The sequence below is a fragment of the Folsomia candida genome, unplaced genomic scaffold (assembly GCF_002217175.1).
Source record: "Folsomia candida strain VU population unplaced genomic scaffold, ASM221717v1 Fcan01_Sc007, whole genome shotgun sequence".
Classification (NCBI taxonomy): Eukaryota; Metazoa; Arthropoda; class Collembola; order Entomobryomorpha; family Isotomidae; genus Folsomia; species Folsomia candida.
The window spans coordinates 1782747-1803436 of NW_019091199.1; the positions used below are offsets into that span (position 1 = coordinate 1782747).

Here is a 20690-nt window from a genome sequence, read left to right on the forward strand (position 1 = left end):
CTCGTACTTTTTTAAAAATGTCAAATCATTGAAGTTAGAATATTGCCAAGAAGCATTACGTTTGCATAAATCCTTCTTTTTTTCTTTAACTTGCAACCATGATAGGAAGGCGAACTAGAGTTTGCATAATAAATACGAGAGCTCACTTTCTCCAACGCATCCAATCTCAATCTCGCCCCAAGGAATGTTCATGAATTTGAGCGAGTTGTTGTTGGTGCACAAACCGTAGCACTTTGTTGTATGCAATATTTATCGTCCGTGGCGTAGTTGGGGTAAAAGTATCACTTTTCTCTTCTGGCAGCTTCTTCTTGTGGGAGAAGAGCCATTATTCTCATCATCCCCTCGCAGGCAGCAGTTACGTAAGACGGAGGAGGCGAGCGAGGAATCTGGGACGGAGGGTGAGTGAGAAACCCAGGAGAGATGTTGCTGAAGAGACTTCGAACGTGCGAATATTCGTAGAAACCGTTGTGTTGGCCTCCTTGGCAAAGTTTGCAAACCTTAACTGCTGCATATTATGTATGTGGATGGATGGATGGATGGATGGCATGATGCATTGGAACCTCTCCTCTCCTGCCTGCCTGCATATGGGGCTAGCTGACCATGTGTACATTACGTATAGCATGCTTTGATTTCGCACATGATGCACCTCACTCACATGCATTTGAGGCCTCTTTAGCAACGTTATTAGTTAGTGCACTCATTGGACTGCACTGCTGGCACCAAGCAGCAGAATCATTTAGTCGGTTGCTGGACTGGAATAGCAGGCGAGCGAATAAGGAGGGTGTGACGGAATAAGTGGTGAAACCACTTTCTGATGCTGCACTATTTGGACGTACAGCAAGTACAAGACCACCATCCAACCAATGCGATTAATTAGTGGCCGTATTGATACAAGTAACAGGCCTTGTGGAAGGACGAGTCAAAGAAACTTGTAATTTATTGGTGGAAACAATGTGTACAACATTACAACATACTTTGTAGACTTAATGGAAAATACAGCATTATACAGAAATAATTTGTGCAAAAGTGTAAAAGATATCTGTATGTACGAGCTCCTTTGTTTGAGTTTTTTTTCTTTCTTTGTCTCATTACATAATGTTGTACTTTGTTGTTTGGACTTCGTAATTTTCTGGTAACTGATGAGGTTTTTCGTATATTTACCCTCTGCAAATACGTTATTGAGGAAGGATCATCGAGGACTGGATGGATTATTGATTTAGAGAGTAAGCAGCCAAAATGAGATAATGCGTATAATGTGAAAGTGCAACTATATAGAATATATAATTTTTTAGAGAGATGTGTATGTACAATTTTGTTTATTAGTTCACATGAAAAAATATTAGTCTAGATTTTATTTCTTGGAAAACAAGGTATCAAATTCCAAATGATTAATTATTCGATATATTTCGCCACTGATGCAACATGCAACTCATGTATCGGTCATTTAACTACTTAGGAATCCTAAGTTAGGATTAGTTTACAAATGTAACTCGAGGTGCTCACCTCGCCCAACAACACCTTTTATTCGTCCTTCATGTTTTGTTGGAACTGTAGCCATTCTTATCAAAGAAATCTAGTACAGTAATAAATGTTATGGAGAACACTTTAAAAAATATCTTGAAATAATGTGTGCTTACGACCGTGTAATTTGTATAATAATGCAACTTTATGTACAGTCTACTTCTTCATGCATTCCATGAGAGAACTTTTCCTAAAGAAAAAAAAACGGAGGAAACGTTCAGAGTTACCACTTGCATTTGTGCTATAAATATATGAATCATCCAATGGCGAGTTTCGTACAATGTAAAAAGATCTGGGCAGATTTATAAGCATTTTTTTCCTCAATTAATATTTCAATTGCAAATTATTTAACTTTACTTTATTGTAGTTTAGATTGTTCATTCATTTTTTGTGTTCAGCCTGTTTGGCGAATTTTCAATTTGCAACTTGTCCAGAGCAGCAATTAAATTAATGAGTAAAACAGCCGACTTTTCCTTATACATTGTTCATTTTTAGTTCTCGACCATAAATATGTATCTACATACATATGTGCATATGTGCACCAACAGCAGGTTACATAACTTAAGACTTGCTCTCTTTTCACTGGCCAAGCACGAAAGTTTAGCACACTAACAAATTATGTAATTATACAAAACTTTTATTCTTATTCTTATATTTTATGCTTCCAAAATTTTTCCACAATTTGTGGTTGGATCATTTGGAACATTATGGTCAAGGGAAGAGGATCCCCAACATTGTGCTTTGGTAGCTTAATGTACTGTAATATGCAGTCCATTAGAATAGCAATAAACAAAAGTGAGCCGTATTACAGTGCTATAAACATCATCAGACGGAAAAATCATCCCAAACTCGTTTATTTTAATAGACCTGAATAAGGAAAAAGCGATACAATGTTCCATATTCCTCATCACTCCACAATTTCACCCACGGAGATTCCTTATTGAGAATATTCATTGAGCTATTGCCAACCAGTACCTGAGCTACCCCAACACCGACCGACTCAAGTCCACATGTGACGACGGCCAACAATCCTAATAGTTCTTGTTCTTGTTCTTCGTGAACTTTGTCCACAATGGAGTCGAATAAAATGTGCCATCAGGTTCATCCTCTCTCTGAGCTCATGAGGCTTGGACGTGGTGCTCTTGATGCAAGGAGCTGTGCTGTGTTGTGTTGCTGGCTAATAAGTTGCAGTGCATTCCTATTACATCCAACGTACATGCACAGATTAAGATTTATGCTTCATAAAAATGGCAAGAAAGCTGAACCAGTGCCTGCTGCATGAATATCCGACATCCGAATCATAAAATATAATAAAGTCGATTTGGTTATGGCTTGGTATTACTATATAAATCTTTATGTGATCATTGACCATGCAGATAAAACAGGGTGCACGCAAACCTACAGATTTTCTCACACTGTTAAATGCTATTATTATTAAGTTAAACAGAACATCATTGTACATAGACCAGCTCCAAGCAGGTTATCTCGAGTGCATGCATACGTACACATGGTGGACAGCAGGAGGAGAAGCAGAGAACCAGTTTGGCAGAATCCTGTACTTATGCAATGTACATACAACATATGGAAATGAACCTTTTAACCGAGCTTTAGAAGCTTGTAGCATTTTTTGGCATTCGAGAGAGAGTGAGAGAGAGGAGGACGATGCAGTTAAAAGTTGCAAGCAATTAGTGGACTCACCTGAACTGGAGAAGTGAACTCGAATTGGTCGTGGTCATGGCTGAAATTGATCCACTGATCTGATAACGTGCTGCGAGGATGAAAGAAACAAAGCCAAGCACGTAATAAGCTCGCGCTGTGTTAGTGTTGCAGGTGATTATATCACACTACTTGGCCCAAGATGTAGTGGGAGATGTACACATGTAGATCATCAGCCTTGTGAGGTTTCCATATTAAAGGAAATAATGATGAACATGGGTTAGCCTTAATTTTAACAAAATGAAGTGATAATAAAAAGTAAGAGCTAAAAATGCATCTTGGTGGGTAGTGGTATTTTCTGTCTGCACGTCGATAAGGGAATTTAATGATGTCGGATAAAGGTGTTCAACCAAAAATTATCGAAACATGGGAAAATAAAACATATAAAATCGTAAAACTCGAGAGCCTATCTACGAAATGCAGTTTGAGCTGATGCACCCAAAAGTGAAATGGAGAAGCGCAGAGCAAATAATGATATGTAATATTGACTCAAGTAAAAGATGATATCAGCGGACAGCGAGGTTGCAGTTGGAACAAGCGTTAGGTCAACCTCTGGAAAACATTAAATGGAGTTTATCACTTTATTATTATGTACCATTAGATGAGCTACCAAGTGAACCTCGTGGAACGTGATGGAAGGAAGGTCAGGTTTTAATTCAAGATTGATTAAAGGAATTGTGGGTTCTAATTTTTTCTCATCCATCACTAATGCGAAAACCGCCTGTTTGCACTTGCATGACCCGTTGCAACAGATGCAGCTAAACTGGCGATACATAGTTCGCACGCGAACCATGAACCTTTTCTTCTCCTCATAAAATAATCTCCAACTAGAAACAACCCTCAAATCCACAACCATATCACACCAAATCCTGTTGGCAACTCAAATTACTTATCTAAACCTCCAATCTTAAATAATAATGAGACTGCATTACCAGCAGGAATATGCAGTTTGATTAAGTTGTCAACTCCTCTCCACTGCAAATTTCCCTTATGTAGAAATAGCCAACATTGTGATGACTGATACAAGTTAGGTCGCTTTGCACACATGCATAATGGTATGCACTTTTACGTAAAAATGCATGGCTCAACCGCCGATATGGTGATGGTGATTTAGGATGTGCAATAATTAAAACACATCGGAACAGTACAGCATAATTATAGATTTTACTTTTTGTCTGTCAAACCGGTTGGCGATTGTCAAACTAGTGGATAAAATTCGAATCTGACTATGTAATATTTCCATTTGGTTAGAAACGATTGCATATTTTCATGCCTCGACAAATTCAGTTTTCACAATCAGTTTCATCTCAAGGTTGAATTTTGCCTGAGAAGTGTAATTTCTTACTTTTTAATGAATTTCAAAGCAAATATATACTCTTCTTTTTCTCGGTAAGTGAGTAAGTGAGTAGATAGAGATGAGATGGTGGGGGCATGCGGTGTGATCCTGTTCTGTACACGCTCCGACTCTCATGATACACACATAACTCTCACTTAATAGCCCCCAACCCCCGTAATTACACACTCTTAAGTTCAAATATCTCTATCACCATACTACTTATCAGCACACCTGATCAAAATATGTAATTGTAACCCAAACTTAATAGCATAGCATCAGCAACACGGCTCATTTAGTGCGGAAAATATTAATAATTGTGTTCAAATGTTGCAATTTTTTGATTTTTCTGCCGTTTGGCGTCAAATCTTTAGTATTTAAGATCACTTTGGCCCCACCACACGGCTACTGGCCATACTCAATACTCGATTGAGTCCAGCGTGGTATTTAATTGCCTACCTGATACTATGTACACCTGTGCATTGACATGTACCAATTCTCTATTTAAAGTTGTGCATAGTTGGGAGAAACGTTGACAGGTTTATATGGTCCGTAGCCAATTAGAGCATACTTTACTAGGGTATTTAATTAACAGTATTTCAGAGTGTAGACCCCAAGCTTCCCATGACCTACGATATGAAAGTCAAACAGGTTGCATTTCTTGAGTAGTAAATCTGCACAGTAACCACAATCTCCACGTGGAATCTCACTGCCATGAAATTGAGCTGAAACATTGTGAGGCCTTCTCTCCAACTCCAACTCCTACTTGTTACATATTTATTTTGTGGTGCTATTAAAAACCAAGCTGCGAATTAATTAATGCACCAAGATTTAACACCAAGAAAAGGCGGAAGTTGGGAAGACAAAATGCAATCCCTTTATTTACATATAACTTTCAATGTAACAAGGTATCACACACCAGCCAGAGTAGGTCGGATAATTTTCGGCTCATTTTCCTCATCCACGTCCCATTGCTACCTATACAAATGTATTTGTGCATCTAATTTGCCACTTTATCCTCCTGATTTCATTATTTGATGTTTTAATTAATGTGAAAACGTAGTTAAATATTATGTTTCATGACCGGTATCTTTCTATGCCATCCGTGTAGTTTGTATTTGGTGAACACTTAACCTGAAGTATTTGAAGGTCATTTATTTTTGTAAATTTCACGAAACTGAAGACTTCCCAAATAAGTTGTACTTTTATAAGTTTGCACTTGATTTCTCATCTAGTTTATCTGCCCAACACAAAAAATTGACAACTTTGTCGACTTTCCACAGGGAGGTGAATTGCTTCAGACGCTCGGACCTGAAAAGAAAGAGGTCACAAGCGGAAGCAAGCCCGAAATGGTGGTGCAGACTGTTTGGAGTGACGGTGACTCAATGTGTCGAGTAATAGGAAGGAATTCGCCGTAAAAATAAAGAGCTGGAAGACTGAGGTAAGTGGAAAAAAGAGAGGAGACATAAACTGGAGATGATAAAAGGTAGTCACTCAGTTTAGTTGCTACTCTTGTAAATAAAGGTGAGTGCAATAATGGACTCTTACGCTGGATCCGATCAACATCAAAAAACAACAATCTGAGAACCAGAGCAGAAATTTGGCGATGCATCACGATGGACGACCAGGAACGTCGGGATACATATGTATTTGCTTTCGCCCTGCCTCAACGTACTGCGAGATGTACATACGTATAACTTATAAATTGTACAGAATTGTAGGACTCGGTAATGGTACATAGTTGGGGCAACAAGAGATATGTGTGTGTGTGTGTGTGTGCTTATATAGTCGACAGGGAACTCGGATACATATGTACATACGCCTTATAATAATAATAATAAAGTGGGAAGGAATTTGCGAGGAAAGTCATGAAGGGCTTTTCCCGATTTGATAGGCTGTTGACGAATAATCGCTTTCCGAAACCTATCTCATTGCGAAAGGAAACCTTTAAAACATTTTATGGGTTCGCCGGTCGGTCGGGTCGCTCAGTTTCATTTTATTACCACAAAGCAACACAGCAAAGGCTCGGCTGCTTGCTGCTGCCCCCAGAGCTGATCCAACTTTCAACATGCAGCAAAATCCAAAAGCCGATATATTCCGGAAATGGGAAAAACTGAATTTGAAACATTGAAATGCTGAGTGAGAGGTGTTATGCAAAACAACTCTCAATACACAATATTATGTTCCTGCATTCGAATATACGAATTGCATCCTGGAATTCGTGCCATGCACAAGTATACGTACATATGTAACACACGTACTGTAAAAATGTTGGACAAGGAAAATCTGTATCAAATTATATTGTAACATACGCTACGAGTACCTTAGTTAGACCATGAAATTAACCAGTTTCATTGTTGCATTTCTTCATTTGGTTCTGAATTTATTGCTCTTCACTCATCGTCGAACGCTCATTTACAACACCTGGTTCCTTCCTAACACGGAATGGAGCATTTATTATACAAACTAGCGTATAGCCCGGCCAAGGCCGGGTTCTAGGGTTCCAGTGGGGGTGTGCCCAAAGCGAAAAATCCGTCATTCTATACTTTAAATAATTCCCAGTGGAGACTTTGTCATACCACATACATACATCAGAGTGAGGGTTTGCCCAAGTCACGACGCATTTTAATTAATCTGGTCACACTACAATTTGATTTCCCCCTGTGGGAGTAGTTGAATAGCTAATTACTTAAATTCCCGTCGCGTGGGAGTAACTGCATAGCTAACTATTTAAATTCCCACGCTTCACGCTCCCGTTAAGTTCCATAAACCCCGTTAACTTCTACAATTAACGCCAATGTATTGACGGATTCGGATTCAGCGTCAAAAATGCATTCGAATTGATATGCGACATCACGAATAAGCTATATTTACCCCCCACGGTCACGGGAAGGTCACGCGGGCCTCGGAGGTTAAAATCATTGACGGCGTTGGATCCAGCGTCAAAAATACATTCGAATTGATATGCCACTCGCTGTGGGTGGAGTTTCTCAAACTAAAATAATTAATTAATAGTGTTTATCAAGATCACTTATCATGATAACCACTATTGATGAGTGACGTATGTATACTGCTCACTCACTCAATTTACTTGCACACTGTGTTTATATATAAAGGCATTTAATTTGAGTTTGATGGCAAGTGTACGTACGTGAAAGTCACGTGCAGGCGAAGTTCAGACTCATGCAGTAGGGAGCAGCATTTTCATGCATGCAATTCACTCCGCGTCCTTCTTTGTCTTCTGTATGGGGCAATTTGCATTCGATCACGCAGGGATTACACTGGCATTTTATGAGTAGTGATCATGTAGTGATGTACAAATGCACACGATAAGAAATGTAGCTCTGTTAGATAGATAGCTCAACTTGCCTCAACTTGGTGCGGTGCACGGGCCTTTCCACACTTAGCACCAGAGCACGTCCACACAGAAAAGTGTGCATCATATTACAATACAACAAATGATCTGAACGAAAATCATTCATTTTATGGGTTATAATTTAATCAAAATAGCGGAAATAAGTTTTCAATTTTTTCACGGCGGTCTCGAAAAACAAAAACGTTGTCAATTTTTGAAATTTGGTATAGAAATTATGGTAAAATTGCAGTACAGCGGCCTAGCTCGGATTTGACTGAAATTTTTTGTGTGAATACCCTAAGGTCCCATATGCATAAAAATACCTTTTTTCGCGGCGGTTTCAAAAAATAAAATTTCTAAAAATTTTTGAAATTTTGTATAAAAATAATTTTTCTCTTAGATTTTCATGAAAATGGCTTTTGAAAAAGGAGAGCTAGCTAGTAGTGCTACCTAGGAGAGCTAGCTAGTAGTGCTACCTAGGAGAGCTATCTGGGAGAGCTAGCTAGTAGTGGTACCTAGGAGAGCTAGCTAGGAGTGCTGGAAACTAGAAATCTCATCTTACCCCGAAAATCTGATTTTACTACAAAATATTCCTATCGTGTGGGAAACTGAGAATTATCAGCCAAATCCAAGCTAGTCCACTGAAATAAATCCGAGCTAGGCCGTAATAATGCAATTTTACCAAAAATAATTTACAAAATTCACTCCCCAATCACTACAGAAGAGAATAAGAACCAGTTCAAAATAATAAATTAAAGAAGGAAGGTTGAAGTTTATTAATTATTTGGAACATTTGTTATAATTTATAATTAATTCTCCAGTATAATTATTCGACTTGAGTAAACAAGAGGAGAGAAAAACAGAACGAGAGTGGGCATGGATGAGTGTTCAAAAGTTGTTTTCCCACGTCCAAAAAGCATCCTCGCGAAAGAAACAGTCTATTCCAAGATATATTTTGTCGTATGGTACAAATGCAGAATATCTATTACGGCATAAAAATTCATGGATATATTTGAATACATATGTGCATATGTGCTTTTGACATTTATGACAATATTTGAGTCGAAATTTGCAAGGCTATTCAACTAACGTGCAATATATTTCATTTGCATGTATTTATTTATTATTAATGCAATGGAACATATTATAATTATGCACCGGTGAAAGAACTCTCTTGGAAATCTCTCAGGTTGAGGTGGTTAAAACATCGTACGACTCACACCTGGAGTCGCGAGTAATTATTCTCCTTAATTTTCGTTGTTTCACCAAAACGAACAGTCCACCAATAAGAATTGTGATTGATAATAATATAAAAAATGTTACTAATCCTGCATGTGACGCCGAATGGTCTTCTTTGTTCCCAAAAGAAGCGTCATCGTCATCATCATCATCGCCGTGCTGAGAATATTGTTTCTCTTCGTCCTCCTCAGAGTGGTGAAAAACTTTGTGAATAAAGAATCTGAATTTCAGTTCCTTCAACTGCAAATGTCAATTATGAACATACTTATATTCATTATGTAATTGTATTAATTGATAATCGGGTAGAAAATGAATAATTAGTTGAATCAGCCCACCATTTCAGAAATGAATGGAGAAATGATTTTAAACCCGGTAGCTTGAAAGGCCAACTTCTTCATGGTGTTCAGACTAAAGCTGGGCTTTTTGATGCCATGACTTTTACAAAGTTGAGTTGGATTCAACTCTTTGGATTGATCCGTGCAAGTGGTCATTACCGACTTGAAATCCACGAGACAATTTTCACTCTGACTTGGTTCAACCGGTGTCTCAGTAAATGGCAGCGAATCGCAACTGAAAATGTTGGGTGAGATTATTTGTTAGATTTCTAGGTGACAAATTGAATGTGTAATTTAGTTCATAAGGCAGTGTCACCGGCTGGTATGGGTTGAAATTCGTTCTGGGAGAAAGGTCCCATACACAAGGGAGCAGTTGCAGCTCCCGAGCACATTTTCGTGGAATATGACCTTGTCATGAGTTAGCATACTTGAATTCAGCGATGACATAGGGTCACTTTCATTCATCATTAAATGCTGGACCGTGTTATATTCGATGGAATATATTGCATCTAACATTGCGATAAATATTATGCTGTAAAGGTTGCCTCCTTTTTGGAGTAAATTAAATTATTTCCGATTATTTTTTAAATACCAGCATAAGGTTGGTCTGGATAAAATGCAAACGTCCAGTAATCCCAGAGATTATACAAATTGAACCAGTTGAGTACTCGATGAGCAGTCATATTTAGCACCAACTCGTTATTGAACCAATTGTCCAAAACTATCAGAGAGGAATTTTCAAATTTGGACCTTAATAACAATAACATTTTTATTATTTTATCTGTCAGAATATTGAATTTGCACTATTTACTGTATCTTACGTAGCCTCAATGGCAGCAGAATTTGTAAATGGTCCAAAATAATTTTTCGAGATGAATGCGTTATGAAAATCTTCCAAAACAATCCCTACATACCGATACCCGAAAAATTTAAGAAATAGAACTCACCATGCTATTTGTCATCGACATTAACGTGTACCTTGGTTGGAAACATTGTCAAACTTGCAGTGGGTAATGCTCACGTTCACGTGTTCCGTCGTTGACTCGAGGGCGATCCCTCTCTGATAAAGCCGCTTAACCGTCGAGTGTTTCAGTATTATAGTTCGCCATACATGATAACTACTTATGCTCCGAGTGTAGATTCTCTCAATTCGGACCGAGTCCATGTAAAACGTAGGTTTGGAATGAAGCTGAGACACCTTGATTTCTGAGCAGCACTCGAGATCTGATAATTAAATCACTTTAAACTCTCCAAGACATGTATTATGCTCATTCCACATAATATTCTAGAGAAATATTCGTAATTTATTTTGCGAACCCTGAACATTTTCAATCTTCATGTCACTTCCTCGGTTGAACTCTTCTGTTCTCAACGAGTAGAGCTCCTTCACGTTCATGATGTAAAAGTCACCGGCGAAAGGTGCTTGGAAGGCTTCAGTGATCAGAAGGGGTCTGCGGTTTTTAGAAACAGCATTATCAGCCTTTTCCGACTAATTTCAAAACCCATCATTACACAAGAAATATGTTGTAAATGTTGTAAATAAATACCCACTAATGTTGTAAATGTCGACGCGATGAAGTGATCCCAAGTTGTTGTTCATCGTGCTCTTCATTTTGCGAGTTACATTGAGGCGAACATGTCTCGGACCACCGCAAATGCAGAGTCGTTTCACTCTGTGCTTCATGTCGTCCACAAAAACACCCAGTTCTGTTCTCTGTAGGTCAAGGAATGCAAAAAAAGTTAGTACTTGCATATGTATGTACACTTGCGTATTTATTTTTGGTTCCGTACATTTTCCAATGCTCCAGGATACTTGGTGAAATCGCAGCTTGCAACTTGCTCCGTGCAATTGCAGTACACCAAGGACAATTTATCTCCATCAGCACAAATATTGATGTTGGCGAAAGTGACGTTAAAAGTCGGCTCGTTTTTAGGCAATATCGCAATGGAGTCACTTAGTATTGCCGATGAGCCTTCGTGTCCTAGTTCCTGTCCCGCAATCAGACAACTAAATATACTCAAAGATACGATAACTACAAAGAAAATCCTCTTTTCACTCGGTACACTAGTACGAAAAGGTCGACCCATGTCTTGACCATGAGACATCTTTTGATATTATCTCAGGATTTTAAATAGTTGGAATTAGAAAGATCATTGACTAAAGTATGCATATACATGCATCTGGAAAAATGTAACTAAATGATTATTTGCTATACATATGTAAGCAAACTATGTATTTAGTAAAATATTTATGCTAATTTCTGGATGCATGCAACTCTGCAGTAAAGATAACTGTGTGGTTTAGTCGATACTTTGTCTGTGGGAGAGCAATTAATTAACTGGTTATCAAATTGAGAGTGCTTATGGGTTAAAAGTGGTTGATCCCACATCCGTCCACACTGTAATAATTAAACTTACTGAATTAGCAAATATCTCATCGTGCCTCTCTGCATGACTTGGAAATATGTATACACACAAGCTAATTGGAGTGACTTATGGATGTACTTCGGAATTTGCAACTATGCATCAATATGCTAATTAGCTACAATATGCATCTTTATCACTATGTATTGTAACCTTTTTCTTGCATACTTGCATTTCAGATACTTATCGTCTCACTTGTTGAAGACTGAAAAGGGGATGAACTAACGATGATATGCATTTGCCATTTTTTTGCGAACCGGCTTTTTCAGGGCGACGAGACAGGTGAGGCTGCTGCTTTTCTAGTCAATTTACCACGAATTACTAATAAATTACACCCGTAAATTATGCAAATTGGGTGCCTATCCTGCCCGTGTGTATGGGTTCAGGATGAGAGCGCCCCCTGGGGAGAGTTGCGACTAGCATTGAGAGATACGGAGAAAGTCGGCCCGCTTGAAATCATTCACACATGTTTGACGCTCCAACGTCTCTCTCTCTCTCTGATTTCTACACTTCTTTGCGTCATTAAAGCTAGGTGAGCAAATTAAAAATTCGTTTATTTTATCAAGAACTTAACTAACCAACTTGACAATAGTCCAGTATTATGTGCACGGTAAGTATGTAATCACTGTTCAAGGAAGTTAAACTAATTATGAAGTGGAATTTGTGGAATATATATTTCGATTGCATTCGTTACTCATTCTTGGTTGTTTACTTCAATTGTTTAACCTTTAATTAAATTATTAACTTAATGAAATTAAAAGTTTGTATGACGGATAATAGATATTGTCACTTTAATTGTAATTTTACTTTCAGGCGAGGAATTCGTTGTGAGTGAAAGCTGAAACTGCGGAACGAGTTTTTACTTGTTGAAGGATTAATTTCATCCATCATCTTCATCTCTCTCCACTGAACTCACTCTGATCAGGATTATCAATTATAGAGATCATTTATTGTGAGAACAATGAGTGGAATTGCCGTCGCCCGTTTGTCGGAAGAGCGCAAGACGTGGCGAAAGGACCATCCATTTGTAAGTAGAATTATCTATAGATTGTACACAATACAAGACAATAACAATATAAGTAGAGCAATAACAAGTTACGACTTTTACTATGCTTTGCAGGGATTCGTGGCAAGGCCTACTAAGAAAGAGGACGGTACCATGAACCTCATGAACTGGGAATGCGCTATTCCCGGAAAGAAGGGGGTAAATGCATCACTATTTTTTTAAGTTTAAAACATGTCATAGTTAACTAATCATGTTATTCTTTAGACCCCTTGGGATGGAGGACTGTACAAGCTAAGAATGATTTTTAAAGATGATTACCCTGCTAGCCCTCCAAAATGTAAATTCGAGCCTCCCCTATTCCACCCAAACGTCTACCCATCTGGAACTGTGTGTTTATCACTTTTGGACGAAGAAAAAGACTGGCGGCCAGCAATTACCATCAAGCAGATCTTGCTTGGCATACAAGATCTCTTGAATGAGCCGAACATTAAGGATCCAGCCCAAGCCGAAGCTTATACTATTTATTGGTATGTACAAAATTTACAGAGTTGCTCATGTGTGAACAATTAATCTATATAGATATGTAGTTGTATGCATGTATGTAAATCCATAATATTATGTATTGCTTGATTTACAGTCAAAATCGTCTGGAATACGAGAAGCGTGTCCGAGCACAAGCTCGAGTAATGACACCAGCAGATGGTAAGTGAATCTGTATACTTTAATAATTAGGCATTCTACATTAACGCGACTTGACTAGGATTCCAGTTAATTTTAGAAACTATAAAAATACTTTTTGTTTCAGGGGTGAGTGTGGAGGCTTAAATACATCCACCCGTTCGAAATCGGCATTTTATTCATCGGTTTGATCTAATTTTTCAACAAACTCCACCAAGAAGTATAATAATACACAATGTGTCCCAAGGTTTTTAAGTTATATCTCGTGTACTGCGTAACTGTAAACTATAGGATTATTTTATAATAATGAATTACCAAGTTTGAAAACTATAAACCGAAAGGAGGATTGTTACTTTAATTCTCTAAGTTTATTTTTCCATCCCCGACAGACGGAGATGGTAATGGCAGATAAAAATTCTAGTTTCGAAATTATTATTATGCTTACAACTCCATAATTATTAATTACCTGTTTATGTATTTACCTACTTATGTCTAAGCATTGGAATTATTTTCTAAACCATTAAATTGATCTGACCTGAATTATATTTAAAAATATAAATAACTTGTGTTGCTGTATTACTTATTTTATGTTTTAAAAAGAAACCGAATTGGTTATGGGGAAGAAAGTGTTTCGTTGAACTGTAGGTAGGTTATTTTTTGTTCTGGGGAGAAGTTTTCCAAAACAACTGAATAGCTGATAATGACCGCGGCCATCTGACAAAGTTTGGCAAAACTTTAGTTAAAACTTGGCAAGTTTATGCATATATCATATTTACCGAGATGAATAGCCTTCCATCAATATTAATCAGTCCTGCAGCCGTAAGTGAAAACGATTTTGTTCGCATTTGAGTCAAAAACACATGTACCTGCACAAGTCACTTTACACTTATTTTCACTTATTGATACATAATATTAAGTACTAATATAAGTAATTACCACTAGAATCATACGATGTGGGCATGTTCGGATAATTTTGTACGGCTTCACAGATTCGAGACATGCATTTGCCTGGACACATCATAAATATCTATAATGCGTCATGATAAACCTTACATCATTAATTAAAAAATCCGGTAAAACCATTACTTTGCTGGCCATGTTCTTGGCGTTGTTGCAGAGGGAGAGGAGGAAGAGGAGTCCCCACAGGTGACTCGTATGAAGAACAGTGACTTGAAAGAGTGAACTACTTTCCCCGCCAACTTTCACTTTCATGACTAAAATCAAAAGTCGAAACGTGAGGAAGGTTGAAAAGCAGACTTTTGTGACACAAATTAAGAGTTTGAATCCAAAACTATTTTGAAACTCGTTAAATAACTGAACCGTCTCCTCAAATTTTTCTTGAGCATAATACAATTGAACTTCTGGGTCTGTAGAAGAATCTGTTACCGAGATAGGCTTATTGCTCCCCCCACCACCTCGATAGCTTGTCCAGAGAAGAAAATTTGCCTTCATCATTTTCTCAACTTGTTCAAATAAAATTATGATTGCACTAAGGATGAGAGTGCAGTAAACAAAGATAAACACGTAAGAAATTCCAAAAATTGACCAAACACCCATGAATGCCATGTCAGAGAGTGACACCTGTTCTAAATCAGCATTTGAGTTGGCACTCATGATAATCACAAAGCATGTCATCCCGAAGACATACAAAAGTAATAGTTTGAAAGTCTCTCTCTTAAGTTTAATAGCACATCTTGGGTCGCCTAATTCTCTAAACATGTCCTGCAACTTGTTCCAAAATTTAATAAGATTATTACTTGTGAACAGTGGTTCTATCAGCAGAACTATGAACACAAAGTATGAGATGTATGCTTCTGAAAAAAATATGATAAAATCGACCCCATTCATAGCAATTTTCGCCTTTTTAAAGATTTCATCAAAGGCTGGTCCCAAGATAAACAAGTGCAAGAATCCAGTGGAGTAAATGATAAGTATGGAAATTGAATAGAAAAACTCAGCACTTAGAAATCTGAATCTGAGGAACCCATTATTAGGGTCAAATGAAAACGGAAAATAGCCAAAGAACTTGAGAATTCTGATACAATATCGTAAACATTGTGACAGAAATATACCAACTGTCTTTGATGAATCTGAAATTGCAGGAGTGCAGACTTTCGAAAAAATCCACAATTCTTTTGGTTTGGAAATTATTTCACCGTTTTCCATTTTGTAGAATGCAATGCAAGCAGAAGACCCAGTCAGTGTGTACAAGGGTTTCTCACTTGTTCTTTGGTTGTTGGCTGAATGAAGGATTGTCCCGATTGACTTTATGGACACACTTTAGTCAATTAATCATAAGTTCCCATTCTGCTAATTAGTCCTCATTGAAAATCGTTATTTATTCATCCCGACACACCCATATTGGTCAACATGGCTGGGAATGTTCTCGTCAAATGTTCGATTCGTTCTAACTTTGCATTCGTATAAATACATAACATGTGTGTGTATTTACTACGTTTATGCATACCTATTATTTCTAAGTGGACTAAAATGTTGAAAGGTGTCAGCTTGGCGTCGAGGTTGAGTTACGCGTGCTTCTTATTATTTTTACCACTTTGTTTTTTATCAGGTTTCGTCGTAGGTTTACTAATGCTGTGGCGAACACTCTGAGCGTGTTGCGGTTGGCTTGTGGTCGACGGCTGCTGAAGATTTCGAGAAGACGCAGGCGGATCATTTGTGACATTTATGCTCTTGCTACTTGGAGGCCCAAGCAAAACATCCAACGCCTTTTTACCCCTATCGTCATCCTTAAACTCTATCCTGGTGAAAGTGGGCATGGGTTCCGGTTTTGACTCCTTTTCCTCCTCCGGGAGAGGAGGAGTCAAAACCGTTCGCTTGCTGGTTGTTGGTGCTGGCTTATTCTGATTTGTCTTCGAACTGTTAGCTTTGTTTTTGCTGCTCCCAGGCTTATCAGAATCCGTAACAATCACCATCGGAATTTCTTTCATTTCGTGTTTCACATGGTCTGAATGTTCTGGAAGAATGGAAATAAAGACATTTTCTGTCACCGCGTCTGCATCTCCGTACGTAAAGTCCTCATTTTCTTTATTCAAGATTTTGAACATGGGGATAATGCCGTCATAACCGCTATTTCGTCCCCTCTCTCCTAATGATACTCGTTGATCATGGTTCGTCAATTCGAACAAGTTGAAATATGGATTTGCATCCACCATTCCGTCCCACAAGGACGAAAGTGCAATGTGCAGAACGGTGTAGAGCATGGCCAAAATTGCCATCGCTATAATACTTGAACGGATTTCACATTGATGGAGACAGGGGACCTGAAACCAAACGTTGTTTATTGTACATATGCTTTCCTTAATGATATATAATATATATCCATATATATGGATATGTACATATTTAATTAGTTTGAAGTTTTACTATTTCGGGACTCAATGTGCACTCATGAAATGTTGACGTGCTGGAAAGAGTTATCGTGGGAAATGCAATATTGAAGAAAGCGATCCCACACATGACGAACTGCAGCTACAACAATTATGCCGTATCATCAATTAAATCATTCAAAGTCATTGAAAAATATGTTATGCTAATTTGGAAAGGCTTACATAATCCAGCTGTTTTTTACGTTTAGCGTGGATAATTACGACCACGCCCACTATGGTACACGTTATATAGAAAAGGCACATAAAGATAAATGAGCAAAACACAAGCGCCATATTATCAAGGTCAAAAAGACCCACAAAATATCCTGAAATCAGGTACACGTACACCAAGATGAACGTCAGAGTAGTTCCCTGCACATAAATACCCACATATATACATGCAAATCAATGCTGACTATTCAATTTTTTTATATTGTTATATTATGTATTAAATCAGTGACTGTTTACCAAGAAAACACTAATAAATGCCAGTGCCGTTCTTTTAGAACAATTTAATGGTGTCTTTTTCGCCGGTTTGATTCCCTGAGAAGTTTCATCTCCAAGTTCTTCCATGACATAAATATTGAGACGCTCGCATGATACCGACAAAAGAAGCGTACATTTTCCAGTTCAGTAGTAAAACAAGTTGTTGAATAAGAATAGAATTTATTTTGTGATAAAAGTTCCTAAAGGAACACGTAACAATCAATACAAAAATATTGAAAAATATTCGAATATTTGTATATCCAAATACTTTATAAAATATAAAATACACTAATCAAAAGTAGTTGGTTTGGGTAGTAGAGGAAAACCTCGATGTTAGTGGGTTGGGAAAACCTCTACTTGATTCGGATAGGCGTCCGAAATCACCATTCGGCCCCTCACAAAAATATTAGATTAAATATTAGAAATATGCTTTAACAAAACTATAAAAAGTACAAGAGTCGCGTTAACAAAAATAAGTCAACTTTCTAGAAAATAAGTCCAAATTAATGCACATCCGAGAAATTCTATGCATCAGAAATCGTTAAAAAGATATATATGTATGGAACTTGTACAGTGTTATTCAGTCCCCATCTGAAAATAGAGCGTGTTTAAAAATCACTTAAAATTGGTTATAAAAGTAATTTAATTACCTGAGCATGCGGGAGGACGGTTTTATGGCAGCTGTGACAAAAATTCCTTGGTGGATCTTGTCCTCCACGATTTTCCCAAGAAATTTTGCATTTGTCACACCAATATTTCCAAAAGCTTTGTTTTTCACACGAGAGTTCTAGAAGTTTAAGTAAACAGTCCAACAAATATAAGGAATTAATACCTTGGATCAAAAAAGTATGCATATGTTTGATATTCATCGCAAATACATATGTGCTTACTTTGTTGGTCAAGAGAATCATTAATTCCATTGGGACGGTTGTCATTCCCGTCCTTTTCAATAATCTTGGGATCCGAAGGCTCATTCATCATAACGGTATCTTGAAAATCTTGGAGAGTAGTTGCTGGTCCATTTTCATTTTTGGGACCATTGAATTTGGTAAACACCGATTCGTATTTATCCCCACCACCACTTGAACCAATAGCCACAGCTTGCATAAATTTCGCTGACAACGCTTTAACCTCCTCAAACGCTGTGGTTGTTGCTTTGAAGTCCACTCGTAAACGTGGAATGGTGTTGATGGACCTGGATGGAGGGGACCCCAAAATCCCTCTTTTGGTTATTGGGGGAGGAAACGAACGTCTTGGTCCCACAGCACTGTTCATCAGTGGGGGAAAATAGGGTCTCATCATTGGTCCGTTTGGCCTCATAAAATATGGAGGAAATGGAGGATTGCTGCATTCCACTAGTCGATTGGACAATGATCTATGCACATTATGAAGGATGAACATAGGAACTGGCTAAATTATCCTGCGTAAGATCTGCCTGTACATATAAGTATAATCAATCACTCACAAAACGCTGTTCTGCAACTGCAGGTTTGAAGATGCCAACCAGTGCAATTGAGAAATATATTCGGAAGCAGTTTTCATTTGTAAATTCAACTTTCCGACCAATGCTTCGTTGTCGGCCCTGGTAAAATCTAATTAAAATTGCATGCTTAAAATGGAGTGAAACAAGAACGTTGCATACCGGCATCGTGTTGCAATTTTTTCAGATTCTCGATTTTTCAAAAATGACATTTCTAATCTAGTGCTCAGCTCCACGATTTGATTTTTCAACTGACTGATCCTTGCAGTCAGTTCTTCGAATGATGGACGAGTTACGGTCTCCGGGATTGTTACGATTGATGGAAAAATTGTGATAGTGTCAGTGGCAATCGTGAGTGAAGTTTTGCATGCCGGACAAGTTTTGGGACCCCACGCTGCAGAAGGAACATGTTTAAAGAACAAAAACGATTAAAGAAATGGTGACATGTAGTAATCAAATCACAGACTATTGATAAGCTGGAAAGTTACCAAGATTGTCTCCGGAACTAGAAAAGAACTTCTGAAGACAACAAGTGTGGAAAAGGTGGCCACACTTTGTCGTTAGCAATGGCTTTAATTCGTTTGATTTGCCTTGAGTTCCCATATCCTCATGACATATGCAACAGCAATACGCCATCACAGATCCAGCCATTTCCAATTTTTCCTCCTTTGGAACCTTTTGGTTTGGATTAAATTAATCGGCTAATTTTTGAAAATTAATTTAGCGGACCACCTACTTGTATACGTTCCTAATCCTAAACCTCAATCAGATTAGTAGTTTGCTCTGTTTTGTGTACTCCCTGAAAAAATTCCGACAGCAAGACGAACTTGTTAAATGAATTTGATTCCAATCGGAAATTGGAAACCGAGTCAACTTGACGATGAAGATTTTAATTCTTTCCTACGGCTACTATGAAGACTCATATGCTATGAAGACTGCTGTCTGAATGAAGGCTGACTTAATCTCGCTCAAGTTATTATTATTATTATTCGTCATATTAGATATGTAAATAGAGCAGCAAATGGAGAAATGAACGGGTATTCATGCATGCATGTAAAATCAGGATTGAGCTGATAACAAACCCTACAAGAACTAAGGAATGTACAGCAATGGTGCTGTTAGTTAAATGCATACGACAAAAGATATCTAACAGAGCTACATTTCTTATCGTGTGAGTTAAATGTATTAAGCTGCATGTAATAATATAGATGGCTATGGATAGATTGGATTCTTTGTCATAAAATTATCACTCACAATGAACGAGGCGAAAAGGAAAGAATAGTTTACGGAGCAGTTTCTTGCAGGTCTAACATTCTGACCTTTTAAACCCTTGTATGAAAAGGTGTAAAAAAGGCGTGCAGCTTTTGTTTGTGATATGACGCATCTTGTGTTATGTAAAGATTGTCAATGAAGTCAATCCAAAGTGAATATTTAACTACACGAAGACGTTTTTAACTAATATTTGACTGATTGTTAAGTATGAAAAATCCATATCTCAACTTGCCTCCGATCCTGGAGAACTATGTAACTGCTTCTTGTCGATCGCCGTCAACCGGAGATGGAATCTGGATGGAAATAATAATAGACGACAGAATTAGTACAAATCTGAAATTAAGCTGACTTATGTAAAACTGTTTATTCTGTCACTACTGCCATGTTATATCACAATCTATAAGGATAAGGTCATGATTTGCAAATGCATCGTCGCACATTGTGAATACCAGCGGGATC

General features: G+C 37.8%; 4 protein-coding genes and 2 long non-coding RNA genes across 8 annotated transcripts; 2 read left to right on the forward strand and 4 right to left on the reverse strand.

Annotated features, from left to right (window-relative positions):
- Positions 1-76: 76 nt before the first annotated feature.
- On the reverse strand, positions 77-1746 carry LOC118436261. Its single transcript, XR_004835318.1, has 2 exons — positions 1638-1746; positions 77-1573 (listed from the first exon to the last, which is right to left on the reverse strand). It is a non-coding gene; the product is annotated as an uncharacterized LOC118436261 (long non-coding RNA).
- A 1999-nt stretch (positions 1747-3745) lies between these two features.
- LOC110852478 lies at positions 3746-6431 on the forward strand. The gene is made up of 3 exons (XR_004835317.1): positions 3746-3880; positions 5854-6011; positions 6095-6431. It is a non-coding gene; the product is annotated as an uncharacterized LOC110852478 (long non-coding RNA).
- A 2246-nt stretch (positions 6432-8677) lies between these two features.
- Positions 8678-11980, reverse strand: LOC110851831. The gene is made up of 9 exons (XM_022099743.2): positions 11291-11980; positions 11047-11213; positions 10817-10950; positions 10478-10723; positions 10321-10405; positions 10092-10249; positions 9816-10008; positions 9500-9734; positions 8678-9404 (listed from the first exon to the last, which is right to left on the reverse strand). The coding sequence occupies exons 1-9, from the start codon at positions 11603-11605 to the stop codon at positions 9111-9113; spliced, it is 1827 nt and encodes a 608-aa protein (XP_021955435.1). The 5' UTR covers positions 11606-11980; the 3' UTR covers positions 8678-9110.
- A 315-nt stretch (positions 11981-12295) lies between these two features.
- Positions 12296-14139, forward strand: LOC110851904 (SUMO-conjugating enzyme UBC9-B). Of its 2 annotated transcripts, none has more exons than XM_022099836.2 (6): positions 12296-12533; positions 12737-12950; positions 13044-13127; positions 13194-13456; positions 13567-13631; positions 13735-14139. In XM_022099836.2, the coding sequence occupies exons 2-6, from the start codon at positions 12885-12887 to the stop codon at positions 13752-13754; spliced, it is 498 nt and encodes a 165-aa protein (XP_021955528.1). In that variant the 5' UTR covers positions 12296-12533; positions 12737-12884; the 3' UTR covers positions 13755-14139. The 2 variants fall into 2 exon arrangements, with proteins under 2 accessions (XP_021955528.1, XP_021955527.1); XM_022099835.2 differs by having other exon boundaries at positions 12296-12455.
- Positions 13774-15711, reverse strand: LOC118436259. The gene is made up of 4 exons (XM_035853955.1): positions 14694-15711; positions 14544-14615; positions 14384-14473; positions 13774-14321 (listed from the first exon to the last, which is right to left on the reverse strand). The coding sequence occupies exons 1-4, from the start codon at positions 15453-15455 to the stop codon at positions 14220-14222; spliced, it is 1026 nt and encodes a 341-aa protein (XP_035709848.1). The 5' UTR covers positions 15456-15711; the 3' UTR covers positions 13774-14219.
- A 1915-nt stretch (positions 15712-17626) lies between these two features.
- Positions 17627-20580, reverse strand: LOC110851902. 2 transcript variants are annotated; one of them, XM_035853954.1, is made up of 7 exons: positions 20464-20580; positions 19448-19634; positions 19122-19353; positions 18945-19061; positions 18370-18854; positions 18130-18266; positions 17627-18070 (listed from the first exon to the last, which is right to left on the reverse strand). In XM_035853954.1, the coding sequence occupies exons 2-7, from the start codon at positions 19608-19610 to the stop codon at positions 18056-18058; spliced, it is 1149 nt and encodes a 382-aa protein (XP_035709847.1). In that variant the 5' UTR covers positions 19611-19634; positions 20464-20580; the 3' UTR covers positions 17627-18055. The 2 variants fall into 2 exon arrangements, with proteins under 2 accessions (XP_035709847.1, XP_021955526.1); XM_022099834.2 differs by lacking the exon at positions 20464-20580 and adding an exon at positions 19696-19878.
- Positions 20581-20690: the final 110 nt, after the last annotated feature.

Bases quoted from the DNA above. Each gene is read 5' to 3' on its own strand.
- LOC110851902 (XM_035853954.1), bottom strand. From the start codon at position 19,610: ATGGCTGGATCTGTGATGGCGTATTGCTGTTGCATATGTCATGAGGAT. The intron at 18,855-18,944 runs GTGAGTGATTGA...TAATGTGCATAG, and splicing joins CAGTTGCAGAACAGCGTTTT to ATCATTGTCCAATCGACTAG. The intron at 18,267-18,369 runs GTAAGCACATAT...TTAAACTTCTAG, and splicing joins TGATTCTCTTGACCAACAAA to AACTCTCGTGTGAAAAACAA.
- LOC118436259 (XM_035853955.1), bottom strand. From the start codon at position 15,455: ATGAATGGGGTCGATTTTATCATATTTTTTTCAGAAGCATACATCTCA. The intron at 14,616-14,693 runs GTAATGGTTTTA...TGATGTGTCCAG, and splicing joins CCAAGAACATGGCCAGCAAA to GCAAATGCATGTCTCGAATC. The intron at 14,474-14,543 runs GTAATTACTTAT...TGACTTGTGCAG, and splicing joins CACATCGTATGATTCTAGTG to GTACATGTGTTTTTGACTCA.
- LOC110851904 (XM_022099836.2), top strand. From the start codon at position 12,885: ATGAGTGGAATTGCCGTCGCCCGTTTGTCGGAAGAGCGCAAGACGTGG. The intron at 12,951-13,043 runs GTAAGTAGAATT...TATGCTTTGCAG, and splicing joins GGCGAAAGGACCATCCATTT to GGATTCGTGGCAAGGCCTAC. The intron at 13,632-13,734 runs GTAAGTGAATCT...TTTTTGTTTCAG, and splicing joins AGTAATGACACCAGCAGATG to GGGTGAGTGTGGAGGCTTAA.
- LOC110851831 (XM_022099743.2), bottom strand. From the start codon at position 11,605: ATGTCTCATGGTCAAGACATGGGTCGACCTTTTCGTACTAGTGTACCG. The intron at 10,951-11,046 runs GTATTTATTTAC...TAAAAACCGCAG, and splicing joins GACATTTACAACATTAGTGG to ACCCCTTCTGATCACTGAAG. The intron at 10,250-10,320 runs GTAAGATACAGT...ATTGTTATTAAG, and splicing joins TCTGCTGCCATTGAGGCTAC to GTCCAAATTTGAAAATTCCT.